Source organism: Manis pentadactyla, chromosome 4 (assembly GCF_030020395.1).
Source record: "Manis pentadactyla isolate mManPen7 chromosome 4, mManPen7.hap1, whole genome shotgun sequence".
Taxonomy (NCBI): domain Eukaryota; kingdom Metazoa; phylum Chordata; class Mammalia; order Pholidota; family Manidae; genus Manis; species Manis pentadactyla.
In genome coordinates, this window is record NC_080022.1 from 144,768,725 (window position 1) to 144,787,678 (window position 18,954).

Consider the following 18,954-nt stretch of genomic DNA (forward strand, 5'->3'; position numbering starts at 1 on the left):
GGTCTGAGAAGCTGGTTGGTACAATTTCAATATTTTTGAATTTACTGAGGCTCTTTTTTGTGGCCTAGTATATGAACTATTCTGGAAAATGTTCCATGTGCACCTGACAAGAATGTGTATCCTGTGGCTTTTTGGTGGGACATTCTGCAGTTATCTGTTAGGTCCATCTGTTCTGAAGTGTTGTTCAGTGCCTCTGTCATGTTACTTATTTTCTGTTTGGTTAATTTGTCCTTTAGAGTGAGTGGTGTGTTGAAGTCTCCTAAAATGAATGCATTGCATTCTATTTCCTCTTTTAATTCTGTTAGTATTTGTTTCACACATGTAGGTACTCCTGTGTTGGGTGCATAGATATTTATAATGGTTATATATCCTCTTGTTGGACTGACCCCTTTGTCATTCTGTAATGTCGTTCTTTGTCTCTTGTGACTTTCTGTGTTTTGAAGTCTATTTTGTCTGACACAAGTACTGCAACTCCTGCTTTTTTCTCCCTATTAGATGCATGAAATATCATTTCCCATCCCTTTATTTCAGTCTGTGTATGTCTTTGGGTTTGAAGTGAGTCTATTGTAGGCAGCATATAGACGGTTCTTCTTCTGTTATCCATTCAGTGACTCTATGTCTTTTGATTGGTGCATTCAGACCATTTACATTTATAGTGATTATCGATAATTATGTACTTATTGCCTTTTCAGGCTTTAGATTTGTGGTTACCAAAGGTTCAAGGGTACCTTCCTTACTATCTAAGAGTCTAACTAAACTCACTTACTATGCTATTACAAACACAACCCAAAGATTTTTTTTCTCCTCTTTTTCCTTCCTCCTCCATTCTTTATATATTAGGTATCATATTCTGTACTCTTTGTCTACCCTTAACCTACTTTGGGGTAGTTGATTTAATTCTGCATTTGCTTAGTTTTTAATTGTTTTCCTTTCTTTACTGTGCTTTCATGACCTCTGGTGACAGCTATTTAGCCTTAGGAACACTTCCACCTATAGCAGTCCCTCCAAAATACACTGTAGAGACAGTTTGTGGGAGGTAAATTCTCTCAGCTTTTGCTTTTCTGGAAATTGTTTAATCCCTCCTTCAACTTTAAGTGATAATCTTTCCAGGTAGAGTATTCTTGCTTCTGCTTCATTGCATTAAATATATCATGCCACTCCCTTCCAGCCTGTAAGGTTTCAGCTGAGAAGTCTGATGATAGCCTGATTTCTTTTCCTTTGTTTATGATCTTTTTACTCTCTGTGCCTTCTTTTAATACTCTGTCCTTATCCTTGATCTTTGCCATTTTAATTATTATATGTTTTGGTGTTGTCTTCCTTGGGTCCCCTGTGTTGGGAGATCTGTGCACCTCCATGGCCTGAGAGACTATCTCCTTCCCCAGACTCGGGAAGTTTTCAGCAATTACCTCCTCAAAGACACTTTCCCTTTTTGTCTATCTTCTTCTTCTGGTACCCATATAATACAAATATTGTTCCATTTGGATTGGTCACACAGTTCTCTCAATATTCTTTCATTCCTAAAGATCCTTTTTTCTGTGCCTCTGCTTCTTTGTATTCCTCTTCTCTACTTTCTTTTTCATTTATTGTCTCCTCTATCATATCTAATCTACTTTTAAATCCCCCCATTGTATTCCATAATGAATGGATCTCTGTCTTGAATTCATTCCTGAGTTCCTGAATATTTTCCTGTACCTCTATGAGCATGTTTATGACTTCTTTTTAAAATGTCTTTCAGGAAGTTTGATGAGTTCATTTTCACTTGATTCTTTTTCTGGTGTTTTTGGGATCTGGGGTTGAACCTGAGAAGAATGTGTATCCTGTGGCTTTTTGGTGGAACATTCTGTAGATATCTGTTAGGTCCATCTGTTCTAAAGCGTTTGATCCCTTTGATGTTTCATATCTGTATGTGGCACCCTCTATTACCCAGAAGGTCTGCTCTCTGGAGCTGCTTAGCCCATGGAGGGAAGTCAGGGGTCGCAGGGGAGTGGTGCTGGTCACTGGGGGTTGGGAAGAGCTGTTTCCTGCTTCCTGGCTACTTTGCCTCTCTCCACAGCCAGACCAGTGGGCCGAACACACAGGTGTAACCCTGTATGCTTTGCATTTGTAGCTGCTGTAGGCAGGGCTTCCCTCTGGCTGGACTGACACCAGGGAAGGGGCAGCTGGTTTGCAAGCCAGTGCCAGCTGTCTGGAAGGTGCAGCAAGCTGCATATCATGGTGGAAGGACTCGGAGCTGGGTAGCCAGCCTGGGAGATGTAGCACATGCAGTTTCTGAAAAGTTCCCAACCTGCTGGGTAGAGTGTACCTGGACAATTTTGTCTACCTGTCCTTTTTTCCTGAACAGCTAGCCCTGTGCAATCCTTGCCCCTTTAGTAGTCCTCTCACTGTTAGGAAGCCTCTCATGCTGCCTGCCTTTCTTTTGTCCCAGAGCAGCTGGATGTGGATCCCCATTTTCCACAAGTGGCTGGAATCTCAGTCTCTCCAAGTGTTCCTCCTGTCTTAGCTTTCCAACCCCACTAATCTCCAGAGCACCATGCAATGTGGGTTTGTGCTCCCACAGCACTGCAGCTCTCCAGGGCTGGGTGTTCAGCAGTCCCAGGCCTCTACCCATCCCCACTCCATTTCTCTTCCTTCTGCCAGTGAGCTGTGGTGGGGGAAGAGTGTGGGTCCCTCCAGATCACGGCTTTCATATGTTACCCTTTTAGAGGTTTGTTTTTTCTCCAGGTGTAAGCAGTCTGGGGCAGCCTTCTTTCCTGTTGATCTTTTAGGGTTAGTTGTATTAACTATATTTTTGTATCATATGTGGTTTTGGGAGGAGGCCTCTTCTCACCTGTCACGTCATCATCTTTAATCTGATCTACCTGACTTAACCACTGTTACACGATGAAACTATCAAGTCATCAATCCCATATCTACAGGTTCCCAGACTCAGCACTGGAAATTTTACCTATTATATAAGTATTTCTCCCTTTCCCCAACTGATTTGCTTGGTTCTGGGGAACAGACACCCTAATAGCAAAATGCCATCTTGGTTAATTTTGAAATAGTCACAAGTTAGAATAAATACATTAGTAATACTGATCAGCTACCTCTTTTTCCAGAGCAGCCTGATGTTTCTTGATAAGTTTCGCCATTTCCGCCACAAAGTTGTTACACTGAGTTTCAAAATCTTTTTCTAATCTGAAACGATGTTCATCCATCTCAGCCTTTAGCTTGTTTTCCAGAGTCACCAGCTTTCTTCGATGTTGCCGCCTCATTTCGATGTAACAAAACATTTGTTCTCTAGGCTCCTGTTCTTGTATTTGCCTTGTAACCTACAGAAATGGAGAGGAAAGAGTGAAATAAAGCAAAACCTTTTTCTTTCAAAACCATCTTAGACCAGTCCACTATCAACTAAGCAGGTAATTCATGTAGGAGAACCCAGTCAACAGCTTCTAATTAAATTTCATCTGAAGAAGCAGACAAACTAGCTGGTTCTAAAATTTAAATGGGAATGTAAAAGACCTAGAATAGCCAAAATTTTGAGGGGGAATAAAAAGTTGGAAGACATAAACTTCAGTAATCAAAACACTGGTACTGGTATAAGGACAGACTGAATAGAGCAAAGGTACACAGTAAAATCTGGAAACCGACCCACATATATTCAGTCAATTGATGTGCTACCAAAAAGTCAAGTTAATTCAAAGAGGAAAGGAAAGTGTTTTTAACAAACCCTGCTGTAACAACTGGTTCTCTGTATTCAAAGTGAATCAATGCTCAATCATTCTATATACAGAAATTGATTTGAAAAGAATGACTTGACCTAAACCTAAAATCCAGAATCATACAGCAGAAGAAAACACAGAATATTGTCATGACCTTGGGGTCAGCAAATATTTCTTGGAAAGGACACAAAAAACACTGATTATAATGAAAAAATGTACCAACTGCATTCTCAAACAGAGACAAAATTCATAATGTAAGATTAATCATGTAAAGTGAACAACTGAGTAGCATTTTGTATATTCATGATGTTCTGCAACCACTGCCCTTAGTATAAAGAAAAAAATGTACAAACTGGATTCTTAAATAGAGGCAAAATTCACACAATGTATGATTAATCATTTAATGTGAGGAATTCAGTAGCATTTAGTATATTCATGATGTTCTGCAATGACTGCCCATGTCTAGTTACAAAGCATATTTAACACCTCAGGAGGAAACAGAAAACCCTGTATGTTTTAAGCACGTGCTCCCCATTCTCCCCTTCTTGTCACCACCAATCTATCTTCTGTCTACAGATTGATCTATTTTAGATGTTTCATATACTATGTGACCTGTTGTATCTGGCTTCTTTCACCTAGCATGTTTCTAAGGTTCATCCATATTGTATAGCATGTATTAGTACTACATTCCTTTTTATAGCTGATTAATATTCCACGGTATGCACATACCCTAATTTGTTTATCCATTTATTTGTTGCTGGACCTCTGGGTTATTTCCCCCTTTTGGCTATTGTGAATACTGCTGTTATGAACATTTGTGGATATGCATTTGCTTAAGTACCTGCTTTCAATTGTTTTGGGTATATATCTAGGAGTAGAATTTCTGGGTCATGGGGAAATGCTATGTTTAACTTTTTGAGAAATCGTCAAGTGTTTTCCACAGCAGCTCACATTTTACATTCCTACCAGAAATACAGAGCCGGAGTTCCAATTTCTCCATGTGCTCCCTAATTGTTATTTTCCATCTTTGTTTTTGCTCTTCTCTTTTCATAGCTAGCCATCTAACAAAACAGCAGCAGACTCACAGAGTCCAAGAAGGGACTAGCAGTCAACAAAGGAAGGGGGTGGGGAGGGAGGGAGAAGAGGATTAAGGGGCATTATGATTAACACACATAGTGTAGAAGGGGGAGACGGGAAGGCAGTAATAGCACGGAGAAGACAAGCAGTGACTCTATAGCATCTTACTACGCTGATGGACAATGACTTCAATTGGTGTTAGCAGGGGACTCAATAATATGGATGAATGTAGTAACCAATGTTGCTCATGTGAAACCTTCATAAGATTGGGTATCAATGATACCTTAACAAAAAAACAAAACAGTTAGCCATCCTAGTGGCTGTAAGGTGGTACCTCATTGTGGTTTTGATTTGTGTTTCCCTAATAACTACTAATATTGAGCATCTTTTCATGTGCTTCTTGGCCATTTGTATATATTCTTTGGATAAATGTCTATTCAGGTCATTAACACATTTTAAAAAATTGAGGTACAGTTGATATATTAATCCTAATAGTATTTTGGTAGAGTCTTTAGGGCTTTCTCTATGTACTATCGGGTCATCTCCAAACAGTGACAGTTTTGTTTCACTTCTTCCTTACCAGTGTGGATGCCTTTTATTTCTTTTTCTTGCCTGATTAATGTAGTTAGGACTTCCAACACTCTGTTGAATAAAAGTGTTGTGAGTAGGCATCCTTGTCTTATTCCCAATTTTCGAGGAAGCTTTTTTATGGCATTAACTTGTTTTTAATGGGTTGTTTAAATTGGATTTTAAAACTAAAAAGTTTAAATTTACTACAGATGGATAAAAAATATTTGCAAGACAAATCTGAGATATAATACTTGTACCCAGAGTATATTAAAAAACTCCTTCTAATCAGTATTAAAAGATGAACACCTGAATAAGAAAACAGACAACAGACTTAAAAAAACACTTCACCAAAGAGATACACGAGTGGACAATAAACACATGAAAAGGTGATTCTGGTGCCATCGTCAGTCATAGGGAATTGCAAAAACAACTACATGAGATTCCATTTCATTCCCACTGGAACGGCTAAAATAGAAAAGACTGACAAACCAAATGCTGGAGAATATGTGAACCAACTGCAACTCTTATACATTGTTAATGGGGATGTGAAACAGTACAACCATTTTGGAAAGCTGTTTGACAGTTTCTTATGAAGTCCAACATACATATGCCCCATGACTCAGCAAAATACCCTATGTATTTGTCATAGAAATTAATACATCATGTCCACATAAAGACATGGACAATGTTTATAGTATCTTAGTATGCTGATGGACAGTGACTGTAATGGGGTATGTGGTGTGGGGATTTGATAATAGGGGGAGTCTAGTAACCATAACGTTGCTCATGTAATTGTACATTAATGATACCAAAATAAAAATAATAAAAGTATTTATTTCATTTTCCACTTGCCCCTTAGCAACCTCTAATCTACTTTCTATGAATTTGACTATTTTAGATATTTCATATAAGTGGAATTCTAATAATATTTGCCCTTTTGTGTCTGGCTTATATCACTTAGCATGTTTTCAAGGTTCACTCACATTGTAGCATACATTAGAACGCCATTTCTTTTCACATCTGAATAATATTCCATTATATGTATATATTATGGTTTGTTTATCCATTCATGTGTTGATGAACACTTGGTTTGGTTTCCATCTTTTAGCTATTGTGCCCAGTAACTTTTTGGTAATATTGAAAGCAGTGAGGTTAAAAAGGAAGCATTTCCATCAATTGCAAAAAGGAGTTACCTGACCTTCAAATGTTTTCAAAAAAATTTAAAATCTTACATGTGAAAGTGTAGCAAACATCCATATTTCCTAAACCAAGAAGGTGTAATTTTCTACAGTTACACTGTTTTACTTAAAAAATGTAAACAGTATGGAAAATGCAAAAATCACTTTTGATTATCACCCACCTTAACCCTTTCTTCACTTCCCAAAGGCAACCATTATCATTAATATCTTGTTGTATACTTACTATTTTTGAATACCTTCATTTTCATCTATGTAACTTCAGATAATACATTATATGGCATTTCTTTCTCTCTTTCTTTGAAGATTTAAAAAATATTCTTTTTGCATTCCAAAACATGTTCCCTAAATGCAGACATTAAACTGAGAATTTAAAAGCTTTTTGCCACTTTAAAATAAGTTGCCTAAATTATGTTCCAAACTTCTGAAACATCAAAGGAAAAAAAAAACCACCAAACTCTTAGACTAACCAGACTAAGAAAATTAGTTACCAAATTTGAAATTTTTTTCACTGAAATCCAAATACTCACAGGTTTTAAATGGATGACAGAACTACTAGGTGTGACTGTGTGGTTTCCCTCCATCATGTCTAGCTCGCTCTCATCATCTGAGGCATCTGGAAAACTGCTGACACTAGTGCTTTGACTACTGGCCCCGCTGGACATACTGGGAACAGCCTGATGACTTTCAACGCTATTCACTGTCCCTTTCCATCCAACACAGTAATCTAGTTCCTGAGGGAAAAGAGCATTAGATTCAAATATCTTTATCTCCTAAATTCTTGATTATTAGCACCTAGCACACTGCTTGGCACACACAGTCTTTAGAAATTTGGTGGTTTATTTTGAGAAATTCCTTGTATTTGCCAAGACCAGGAAGTTTATCAATTGTTAGTTGACAGATAAAAAAAGTGACCAAAAAGTAAATACCAAAAAGCCCAACCATGTGAAAAAGTTAATCAATTCTGAGTTATTTCCAAAGTGTAGTCTTTTCTTTAAAATTTTTGACATTAGTTTGAAATCCATTTCTACTACACATCTCACGGGGTATACACAGACACGCTGCTCATTTCTCAATGATTCCAATGGTGAAAACAAATACCAACCTTTTTTTTTAAATCCTATAAACATCATTTTTACTTATTTTTTATTGAAGGTTTTTATATTTCTTTTCTTCTCAGAATATAGTCTTCAGCCTAAACTTTTTCCACTAAGTAATTTAATATTAATTCCTATCTATTTCTGTGTAAAATTAAAAATTGTATATTTAATCATAATTAGAAGACTATTCTGAACAAATCCGGCAAGCATTGGTATCTGGGCCCCAATATTATAGTCTTACCATACCAAAATTATTTAAGATAAGCAGAATAATAAAGACAGACCCAAGGTATATAGAGGGTCTTTTCTTACATCCACAGCCTAAAAAAGTTGCTGTTATTCTAATGTTTAATGACATTAGAATTTTATTAATTTCACTTTACTGAAGTATTTCGTATACCTAAAATAGCCCCAATTTTCTAGTGACTACTGTTAGAACTAAAAGGCAAAACACGAAAACTATATGTAAGAAATTCTTTTATTTTATAGTTCATTAATCATGTAGTGCTTTTAAAAAGAAAAGTAACTACTACTCCTGTTTTCAGAATGCAGGGATCTTTCTCAGTAGAAAGCAATAAAAAAGAATCAAAGCTTTGGCATTCTGACATGAGCAAAGAGGAAAACAGAAAATACTTAGACTAAAAAAGATAGCTCCACAAATAATAAGCTTTATATTTTCCTTGTGAGGAACTTCTGTAACATTTCTCCAGCAAATTTGGAAACATGGCAAAATGGAAAGAACTTGATCTCAAGAGTCATATATGAATCTGAACACATATGCTTCTACAGTAATAAGTTAGTTAACCACTCTGAGCCTTACTTTACTCACCCATAAAATGAGTATTTTAGAACCATGTAGAGGAATGAATCCCTGTACACAACTGAAAAGAATCAAGTGTTCTTAGTAACAGAATAAGAATGCTTGGTAATTTTTTCCCCTCAGGATAAGTTTAGTTAAGTCACATGTTTATTTTATTTACTTATTTATTTTTAAAGAAGCAAGAAATTTCCAATTTAATAAACACTTATCAAACATTATATAAAAGGCACTGGGGGAAAGGTTTATACAATAACCAAGATAAGGAGAATGGTTGGTAATTAATTATTTCTGTGTGAGCACCGTCAACTTCCAAAGCCTGTAATTCCAAATACTTCCAAAAGCATGTCCCATGCCATCAGAAAATCAGCAAAAAAGTGCCCCGTAGCCCAGAATTTTGAGATTTTATTTAATCTAGATTAAATAAAAGTTGAACAGTTTTCTTTAATAGATTTCACAGAGCTTTACTATGCTAATGTGCACTACCAAGAGGATGGTTTAAAGAATGCAAAACCTTTTTCCCCATCTGGGTGGAACCTTAGAGAATCACTGTTAAGGCACAATCTGGAATCCACTGATATAAAAGATTCTTGGCAAGAAAAGTTGCATAAGGAAAGAAGTCAATAAAGAGACCCCAATACTTGAGCCATTTCTAAGTTATTACCTCTTCTTCCTGTGATTCTACTGCTGGTCCATTATGAGCCTCCTGGGAAAGCACCTTTGTTCTTTGAATTAGATCTATTAACACTGTTTCAGGGCACTCCCGAAGAACAAACATGTGCTGGTTAAGAGTAGAAGGCAAAAGTCAGGTTGAGAACTATATATTTTTTCATTCAGAACAAATGAATCCCTTCTTAGACCCTAGAGTTACTATCCTAAATAATGATAGATAATGCATGTAATCTATAGCTACCTAGTTCTGTTATGCTTTTTACTTCTTATATTTATAAAATTTAATTTACATGTATACACTCGTGCCTACATAACATCCCCTGTACTTTTTACGAAAGCTTTGAACATGACACCTTTGTTGGCCAACTGAAAATGCAGAGTTGAAATAATCAGAGTCTAAGTAAACATTAAGAAGTAAGTCCAATTACAGCCCTAAGTAAACGCTCACAAATTCTTAGAACTGATTTCATAGAGGAGACACGTTCAGTTCCGAATTACATTAGATTTCAACAGGAATGTATTTAGTGATGGTGAATTACGTAACATACCACTTGGGTATTACGGGTTCCTTTATGTTGCTTAAATGACACTTCATAAAACACTAGCAGTTGATTGAAAGACATTATGTATTAGTGATTTTTACCATTAATACTTAATAAAGCTTAACATTATCAAATACAGAAAACTAGAAAGAACAATTCTACCATAAGATTATCATTGTTACTTTTGGTATTTTTTTGATATTTATTTCTTCTCAGAAATTTTCTGTGTATAGATTTTGTTTTGTAGTTAGCACGGATTGAAGAAAGATGCCTTGTGCACTGGAGTTCATGAGATGATCTTGAATTCTTTTAAGACTTTTACCTCCTTTACTAGCTAAGTTTATTTCTTCTCTGAAGAGTTGTAACTATATATTATTCTCTTTTCATTGCTGTAAGTATTATGCTATTTCAACTCATAAACATAATGCCTACAGACTACTTCATCAAATGTTCATGCCAAAATTACATAATCGTTATTCTAATTCTGGATAATTATTTCAATTTTGCATTCTGAGATAAATAGCTTCATACAGTAAGTCACTTTTCTCCATTTTAGTTTTAGTTCCTTATGACAGACTGCAACAGAAATGTGATCAGGCCATACTTCCTATCACTTCCAATAAGGTCAATATACAAAATGGACCAGGTAAGTGCATATATATGCAGGTTTGGGATCTGATCACCCAAGGCCAAGTATCCACTCCTGGAGGGGTGGGTTATTACCAAAAGGGCTTCTTTTGCCTTCATTAGGCAAATGTAAGAAGCCAGTCACATTCTTCCTTTTCCTGAGCCTTAGCTTGGTATGTACCACTATTTATGATATTCGGTCTTTTTTTATACGAGAATAATATATCTTATAATTCTAAGTTATTTAACAGTTTTCTACAAATGGATCCTGCTTATTTTTCACTAACATAATTCAAAGCTCTACTAAACCTTTTGTTGCTACCGTGAATACCTATTTTTTAGGCTTTCGTTTGAGACTGTAAGTGTGCTTATGGCCTAGAATTCCCTAAGTGTTACTGAAACTTTATACTGCTCTTCTACATACTGTAGTTGCAAATGACCCTACTGAATATGTACATGATCCTTTCAATATCCTTGCATCTTGAACTGTGTGTTGGTGAAAATAAACTGAACTTCTTTAAAATTCTAAAACATTCATGCAGAAATTCTTATTTTCTAGTGAAAAATCCACAAAATTCCTTAGGGTCGCAAAGAGATAGAGTCAACTGCTACTCAATAATGCCTTATCTAGATGTTTTAAAAGCTATATTAAATCGAATAATACTATTATTGCTATTAATAAGATATCAACCTCAAAATGAAATAAATATATCTTGTAATTCTAAGTTATTTAACAGTTTTCTACAAATGCATCCTGCTTATTTTTCACTAACATAACTCATAGCTATACTAAACCTTTTGTTGCTATTGTGAATACTTATTTTTGAGAACAGAAAGCATATACTAATAATTTATTTAAATTAGGTAACCAAACCTACTGAAAAATGAATAGAATTCACATTACTTTTAAAATATTTTCATTGCTAAGTTAGAAAAAACATATTTCTCAAAAGGAAACAAAAATGTGATATCCATTTTTAGCAGTTCTTTTGAAATCTCTTTTTTCCCACAGTATTTACATAAATGTATTACACATCATTTCTCTTTCTTTCATATTATTTTATATACGACAGATGGATATATCAAGTTTGGTACATACAAAAATTAAATCCAAAGTTAACTATGTTTTGCCAATTCTGAAGTGCTATGGTTCCACATGAATTAAAATTTATAGTTGTAACTCATGAATATATGCTTGCACATATAAAACTTAAGCCATTTAATACTACTAAGTTGAATATTTAACTATATATTCTATTCAGAATATTTAACTATATATTCTATTCAGACATGGTAAAAGCAGTTAATTTTGAAAAACAAATGAAAAAACTTAGCAACTACCAAAGTTTCCAAGAAAGAACAGTAGTATGAAATTAGTATTTTAGCAAAAACCAGTACCGTAGTTAATACTGATTCGGAATCAAAGAAGAATAAAACACATTCTTTAAAACAATTTCTTAGGTGTACAAAATAGAGTATAACTGACCTTTAAAAGTTTCTGTGATGTAGGGCGATCTTGAGGGATTTTCTGGAGGCAAGAATCTACAAAGTGTCGAAAATCATAAGACCTATTGTAAAGGAAAGTATCAAGTGAACATATTGCTATTTCCTTTAAAAACGTATCCACAAATAAAGGCATGTGCCTATGGGTGGGAGGGAGAATAGAAATGACTTTTTAAAAAAGCAGACAAAATACACTATATATTTCATCATGTAAGTCTATAAAAAGTTATGCAAAGTAACTAATGAATCTTTACCATTTCCCAAAGATAAATTTGCACACATTGTTTTAAAATCCTGCTCTCACATACTTAAGTATCACAACTCATTCTATGTTGAGGTGAATTAGGGAAGTCAATCATTTTCCTTTTTGCATTCAAATCCAAGATAATATTCTTCTTAGTTTTTTTTTCTTTTTTCTAGCCACATCTCTTTCTTGCTTGACCCTTGGATCATCTTCCATGTAGCATGTTTCAGAACATCACGCTATTTGTTTTTGAAGGAACATTTTTTATACCTAAGTATTTAGCATCCTTGAGCTAATGGATAAAAGTTCCAGAAAACAGTAAGATTTTTTAAAAATTAGAATTCTGTAACATACTATTATATTGTGTTAATGATGAGAGTTCAGTAAGGCAGTAGGTAAAAAATACTCCATCAATATTTGTTATCAGTAGTCAAATAAGATTTTTAATTCTTTTATACAAGAATGTTTGTCATCAATATTCAAATAAGATTTAATTCTTTTATACAAGAATTCTTTTTTGAATCCCCAAAGTATCAACCAGTGTAAAGGCAGCCTGTGTTTAGTGTATCTATTATTTAGAAGTACCATAATAAACTCTTTGCGAAGATTTCTTCAAAACATCTCTACGGTAGGAGCAAAGACCTGTGAACTTGCCTTAATTACATAATGCTAAAAAATAAATTTTTGCTAATTTATGCATCTTACTTGTGAATTTTAAAGTATTTGTTAAGTACGGTAGGTAGTCCCCTAGAACTTTTCAAATGCTAGATACACCTGAAGAATTTCCCATTAAAATTTTCTATCACTGATAAAAATGCTTGTTTCCTAAAATCGTTCATCTGTTTTCAATAAACTTCTTTACATGAATAACAGTATTATCAAAGAAGCACTAGGAGATGCAACATCAAAGCACATTCTGAATAAAAAATAATGACAATTAGAATGATCCAAAAGTTATGAATTATCTGGTAACTCTGATAAATTATCTAATCATTTTTACCTATGTTTTATAGCATGTCAATTATAAACCATTCCCCAATTAAATATCTCTACAGGTTGTGGCAATCTATATATTGCAGTTATAAAATGTGAATGTTTAAATAATGCTATTTATTATAAAATTAGGGTTGTCTGTGTTGCTAAGGTACAAAAAATATATTAATTTTTATACAAAAGCCATACTTTTTGCTCCCATGTAGCATCATGTATCTTTTATTTCTAAACTGAGTTACTTATATGCTATGAAAAGTAGAGATAATAAAGGATAAACATGATGTATGGATAAAATTAAGCTATTTTAATATTTCTTCAGGTTATATACATTTCACCTCATTGAAATGAGATCATTTTGATAACATTATGAAAAAATATTTAAATTTTACCATGTTGAACAATACATCTCTCAGCCATACTCACCATTCAGTAGACTGTAGTGTAGGGGATTCATTTCCGACTATGTGACAGAAGACACTTACTGAACTATTACTCCATAAAGGAGGCTTCATTTCTGCTATAAAAGAAAGAAAACTTCCTGTTAAAATATTTGCCTGTTATACAGGAGAATGGAAGTACTGTTAGTTTTTTTTTAAAATAAACCCAAACCTAGCAAAAAAGTTGAAAGTAGAGTCCAATAGAGAGGAAATTGCAGCCCTGATGCACATCATCTCTAAATAGTGTATTTTTCCAATAAGCAAGAAAATTCTAAGAGAACCTAGTACATTCATTAAATCAGACCATTGATATGAATACATGACTATTATCTAATCCTCAAACTCCATTGTAGTTTCAATCAAATGTCCCAATAATGTCTTTGTAGCAAAAATGAGCTTTGACCATCTGCATCCTTCAAGGAAATTGTCCATTTTTTCTAAGTTTTAAACTTACATAAAATTGTTCATAAAATTTCCCTATAATCCTACTCTCAACATGTACTTTTATAATCAGAAAAAAATGGCACATTTTATTTTTATAAACACAACTGTGCAATCATGCACATAGGCTGAAAAGCAACAAAATTGGGATCTTTTTCATCAAATTGTGAACAAACATATAAAGTCATCTATGAGAACATTCAAGTTATTTCAACCTCTAAATTCATAAATAAATATGAATACATAATTCACAAATAAATATGAAAGTCATATTTATTTAGGACTGTATTTATCAAAACCAAAGATACAATTTGTTTAAGTTTTGCTCTCTTACCTACTCTGTAAGAAAAGTTTGCTTTAATTCATTATCCTTAGTTATTTTAAAGTAGAAAAGCATATAACATATATTTCCCAAGACAGCAAATCTAATTTGCATTAAAAAAAAATCAGGCCTCTACAGCTGTTTTGTCTAAAAGGGCAGCTATATGTTACTATTTAAATGCAAACTTACTTTTTTATACAATTTTTAAAATTAAGGTATTATTGATATACACTCTTATGAAGGTTTCACATGAAAAACAATGTGGTTACTACACCCATATTATCGAGTTCCCCCCATGCCCTATAAATGCAAACTTATTTAAATGAAATAAAATTTAAAACTCAATTCCTCGGTTGCACCAGCCACATTTCAAGTGTTCGAATGACATGCAAATACAGAATATGTCTATCACTACAGAACGTTTCATTGGCCTGTGCTACTCTATATCTTTCCCCTGGGACCAGTGTCAGGTTCTGGTTCATGACATTTCAGAATTCAAAACATCTGTAAGTAAAACTTTAAAAAGTGATCATGAAAGAGTTTCTAAAAGTTGAAGATGCCACATGTATGCCTAAAACTTTAAGAATTTCTTCGAAATGTCTCACTCCTTAAAAATGATCTAAAGGCAGTCACATCCGAAGTTGCTTTATTCTAAGTGTAAAAACTCTCATTGTGAAGGAAGTCTATTTTATGAACTATAATAAGAAACTAGAAAACATGGAAAAATAAGAATCCATCCCACAGAAACTCCCGAGTTTATAGATTTCTTTCTGAGCAGTATAACTGGCCAAGGAATACTTTCTAATCAAATGAATATCAAAATATATCAATGATATCTAAAAGGATCATTAATGCAATTTCACTATCCAAAGGGGCACATAAATGCATCAACCACATACCCCATAAAAATTCCCCATAGCCAGAGTATATTAACCAGTTTCTGTACATTTACACCCAAGTTTTTTAAGAAATTAATTAGGATATACTGGTAGGGAAAAGAATCAGGAGTAAAAGAACAAGAGTTTAAGATACCTAAAGATATTTTCAAATGGAAGTAACACTTTGAAAACCTCAAATTGAGACCAAAATATCAGAAGGGGATGACATGGTAATCTCCAAAGCTCTCTTTGCTGATGTCAAACTTTAAAATATATATGATGATACAGAGCTTGAAGGGAATGATTAACATAGGAATCCTAACAAAAGTGAAAAAAAAATCTAAAGGTTATATAATTTCGGAAAAATATTACATTGCAAGAAAGAAACAGCCTGGTTATAATGGAAATTATAGTATTTATTGTGTAATGATAAGCAAGTTTTTACTTTTATTTTACCTCAATTTCCCTTTCTGTTTTTTTTTATGACTGACAAACCCAGGTTGATGACTTATCCAAATGACACATGGATTTTACTTTTAACATGTTATTTTCAATCTTTGGTCACTCCTAGAATGGTTCACTTAAATATTCCCAGTATTTCCTAATTTAAGTAAAGCTTAGAGAAAAAAATGGGAAGGCACTGTGGACTGGTGCAGGGAATCAAGAGCAAGAAGATGGCCATGAGCTTCAATTATAGTGACAGTTCAGTTACCCACCGTGGCTCCCTTACAAGGGGAGTATTAGCAAAATTTTGATGGTCCACTGCCTTAAACATAGTTCCACTTAAGGCAACAGAATAAAATATGTGCATGAAATCAAACTGTACAGTAAGGTATGTAGCCTGATAATCTAATCCTCATCCCTAACACAAAGTATTAAGTATCTTAAGTAGCGGTATGTAATTCATGAATACTTTAGAGACCCTTCATACATGGTAAATCTATAACCATAGACATATTCTAGGTGTTTAACAAATACTCATTAAGTGTTAGACACAGATACCTCAAAATTAATACCACATTATAAACTATTTTAGACCTAATTAATACAGCAAATCTAATACACTTAAGCTAATATATATATATAAATTGCCAAATAACCAAAGTGACAACTTTAATATATTTATTGCTCCCCTTAAACACTGACATAAAAATAAAAATCTGTAATTTTGTACAGAAATTGAGGTGAAACATTGATCAAAACTTACTACACAGTAATAAAGAGCAATGCTTACCTAGTTCAATACATGTTATTCCAAGAGACCATATATCTACTTCAGTACCATATTGTTGTTCTTCATCCTTGGCTAAAATTACTTCTGGGGCCATCCTAAAACATAAAATGTCACTTAAAGTTAAAAAAGAAAAGAGAAGTATACTATTCTTTAAAAACATATTGACCGTCTACATGGAGAATACCTGTGTGAATTCCAGATGATATAACTGGACATAAGAATTCTTGTAAAGGGAAATAAATGCATTACAGGTTGTGAGGTAAATATTTACCATTGCATATACAGTGTGGGACTTATTCTCACCATTTGTCATGATCATGTAACAGCGTCCTGGAGGAAAGATTCCCCAGAGCAGGGTTGTATTCTGCATCAATTCAAGTTTGCAGATTCTAATATTGTATATCCTTTATGCCAGTGATTCTCAAACATTTTCATATTAGTATCTTATTACAAAAGTCTAAGTTTTGCTTGAAAGAGGGCATTTTATCACTGGCACTCGTTTCCTTGAAGTAAACCAGCTCACTACATTTAGCTGAGAAAATATCTGCCACAATAAGCAACAACGAATAAGCAGTTTGTCAGTCTTTTTTGCAAATAGGAGTAGTGTTCTGTGATAAAAGTGGCTAGGACAGCCACTCATAACTAAATAAATCATACAATTATTAACTTTATAGGCATCTTGGTTATAAAATGAAATGCTAATCACATCTTCAGCTAGACTCTAATGTTCTCACTGGTATGCTTCACCTTCTACCTCCTTTGTATTTGTTCTTAAGCACAGACAGACATTTAGAACAGTTTCTGACTGCTTAGTAAGATTGTCACCAGGCGTATGTGTGTTCCTCTGTGTAAAAACATGTAAATATGTACACAGTGCTGTGTTCCTAATATACTATATACAAACTGATACATACGTAACTTCCAATTGCCAATAATAGAGGGCTTCTAATGTGTTAAGATGTTGAAGTAAGCTTGGGGAGACAGTAAGTTCAACAAAGTTAAAAAAGTAGTTTTGTTTTTAATGCACAACTTTCTAGCTCCTTTCTAGTATAAAATATTGATCACTGATTTGTGAAGGGGGACCATTAAGAAGAATTATTTCTCCAAAGAATCATTTTTTTTTTCCAGGGGAAGAGGATTCTATCTAAACTAGGGTTCTACATAAGAAAGTTTTGGTCATACAGAACAGTAGCCTTCAAACTTTTTATTTTCTTACTTCCAATGAATTTATTTTAAAAATGTATCTGCTTGTACATTTTTGAGTTGGTATGGAAATTTTATAAACTTAGTTGCAAAGGATATAATGCACACATATGTATATACATTATTTTGTAATTGCGCTTTACAGATATTTACAACTTGGAGCTGAGGACCTAGCTCATTCAATTCATTAAAAACACTGCTGTATAATAACCTAATCAGCAAACCCAGTCTGCATGGTCATACCAACCATTCAAATCAGAATTATTTTCTATCAGGAAATGCCAAACTTCATTTTTCAATGTAAATAACATGTTAATGTGTCCTCATGGCAATTGTCCCAGTTATAAATGAGGTAATTTATGATCCAGTAGAAAAAAAGATGGGAGGGAAGATAATTGGGGAAAAGAAAAAGCAAAGAGTAAAAGGAAGTGAAGAGAGATGACTGTGAAGGCAGAAGGCCCTTGCCAAAACTTTGTGTCCTAACTCTTCAATATTTCTGATGCTATATATTCTAGATGTTATGTATTCTCAAGTTGTCCCTCTGGTGATGGTTTGAGGCTTTTAATCCTCAGAACAATGCATCATTCTACTATTTAGGATGGGTGAGAAGCCTTTCTTTAACAAAGAGGGAGTTGGGAGATTTGAAAGGTAAGTGGAAAAGAAGATGCAGTAGACCTAAGACACCTCTCAACATATACAGAGAGAAAACACCTATGGAAGTTGAAGATGTGGAAAATTATTCCCTTCGGACTTGCTGGCATTGATATGGAATTATTTATGAATAAAATTAGATGATGTCTAGAACTCGCTTCAAATAACTGGAGGTGGAGGGAGGGCAAGAGGAGCAAGTACACAGGGCAGCTGGGCCCCGGGGTAGTGCTGTTAGGCTGAGCTGACCGCTGTGTGAGCTTTCCTTATATTTTTGTCTATTTCCCTGTATACTTGAAATTCTCCAGAATAAAAAATTAAAAAAAAATTCGTAATTAGCTACCAGTCTTCAGATACTCTTATTCAGAGATACTGACACACAGTAAGTATAAATCTAAAGAAAATTTCCACTTAGCACTTCTACCTTCTCCCTTCTTAAATATTTAAATGTTTTCACTCCTACACCCAATACATGATGTAGATGACAAGAGGAAAGAAACATTGGGGGGACAAATGAAACAATAGGAGATACAAGGGCAGCTCTCCAAATCTATATCTGAAACTAACTATAGTGCTTAGAGTAATGTCTAAAGCAGCACTGTATTTCCAAGAAAAAAGATAAAGCATCTGAAAAAAGTACAACCACACACTGCCTATTTCAATTATGGGGATCAATACCAGACAGGACTATTCTTACCAATTCGGCGTTCCCGCAAAAGAACTGGCACAAGAGGCCATGGAAGCCAATC

The 18,954-nt window shown here is 34.2% G+C and overlaps 1 protein-coding gene across 1 annotated transcript in view; it reads right to left on the minus strand.

Annotated features, from left to right (window-relative positions):
* Positions 1–16,418, minus strand: part of LOC130683478 (serine/threonine-protein kinase TAO1-like) — a 35,955-nt gene extending 19,537 nt beyond the window's left edge. The window contains 6 exon segments of the mRNA XM_057501124.1: positions 3,087–3,311; positions 7,075–7,278; positions 9,126–9,242; positions 11,789–11,870; positions 13,466–13,559; positions 16,355–16,418. Of these exon segments, the coding sequence (XP_057357107.1) occupies positions 3,087–3,311; positions 7,075–7,278; positions 9,126–9,242; positions 11,789–11,870; positions 13,466–13,554 (717 nt within the window). The 5' untranslated portion in view covers positions 13,555–13,559; positions 16,355–16,418.
* Between the last annotated feature and the right edge of the window lie 2,536 nt (positions 16,419–18,954).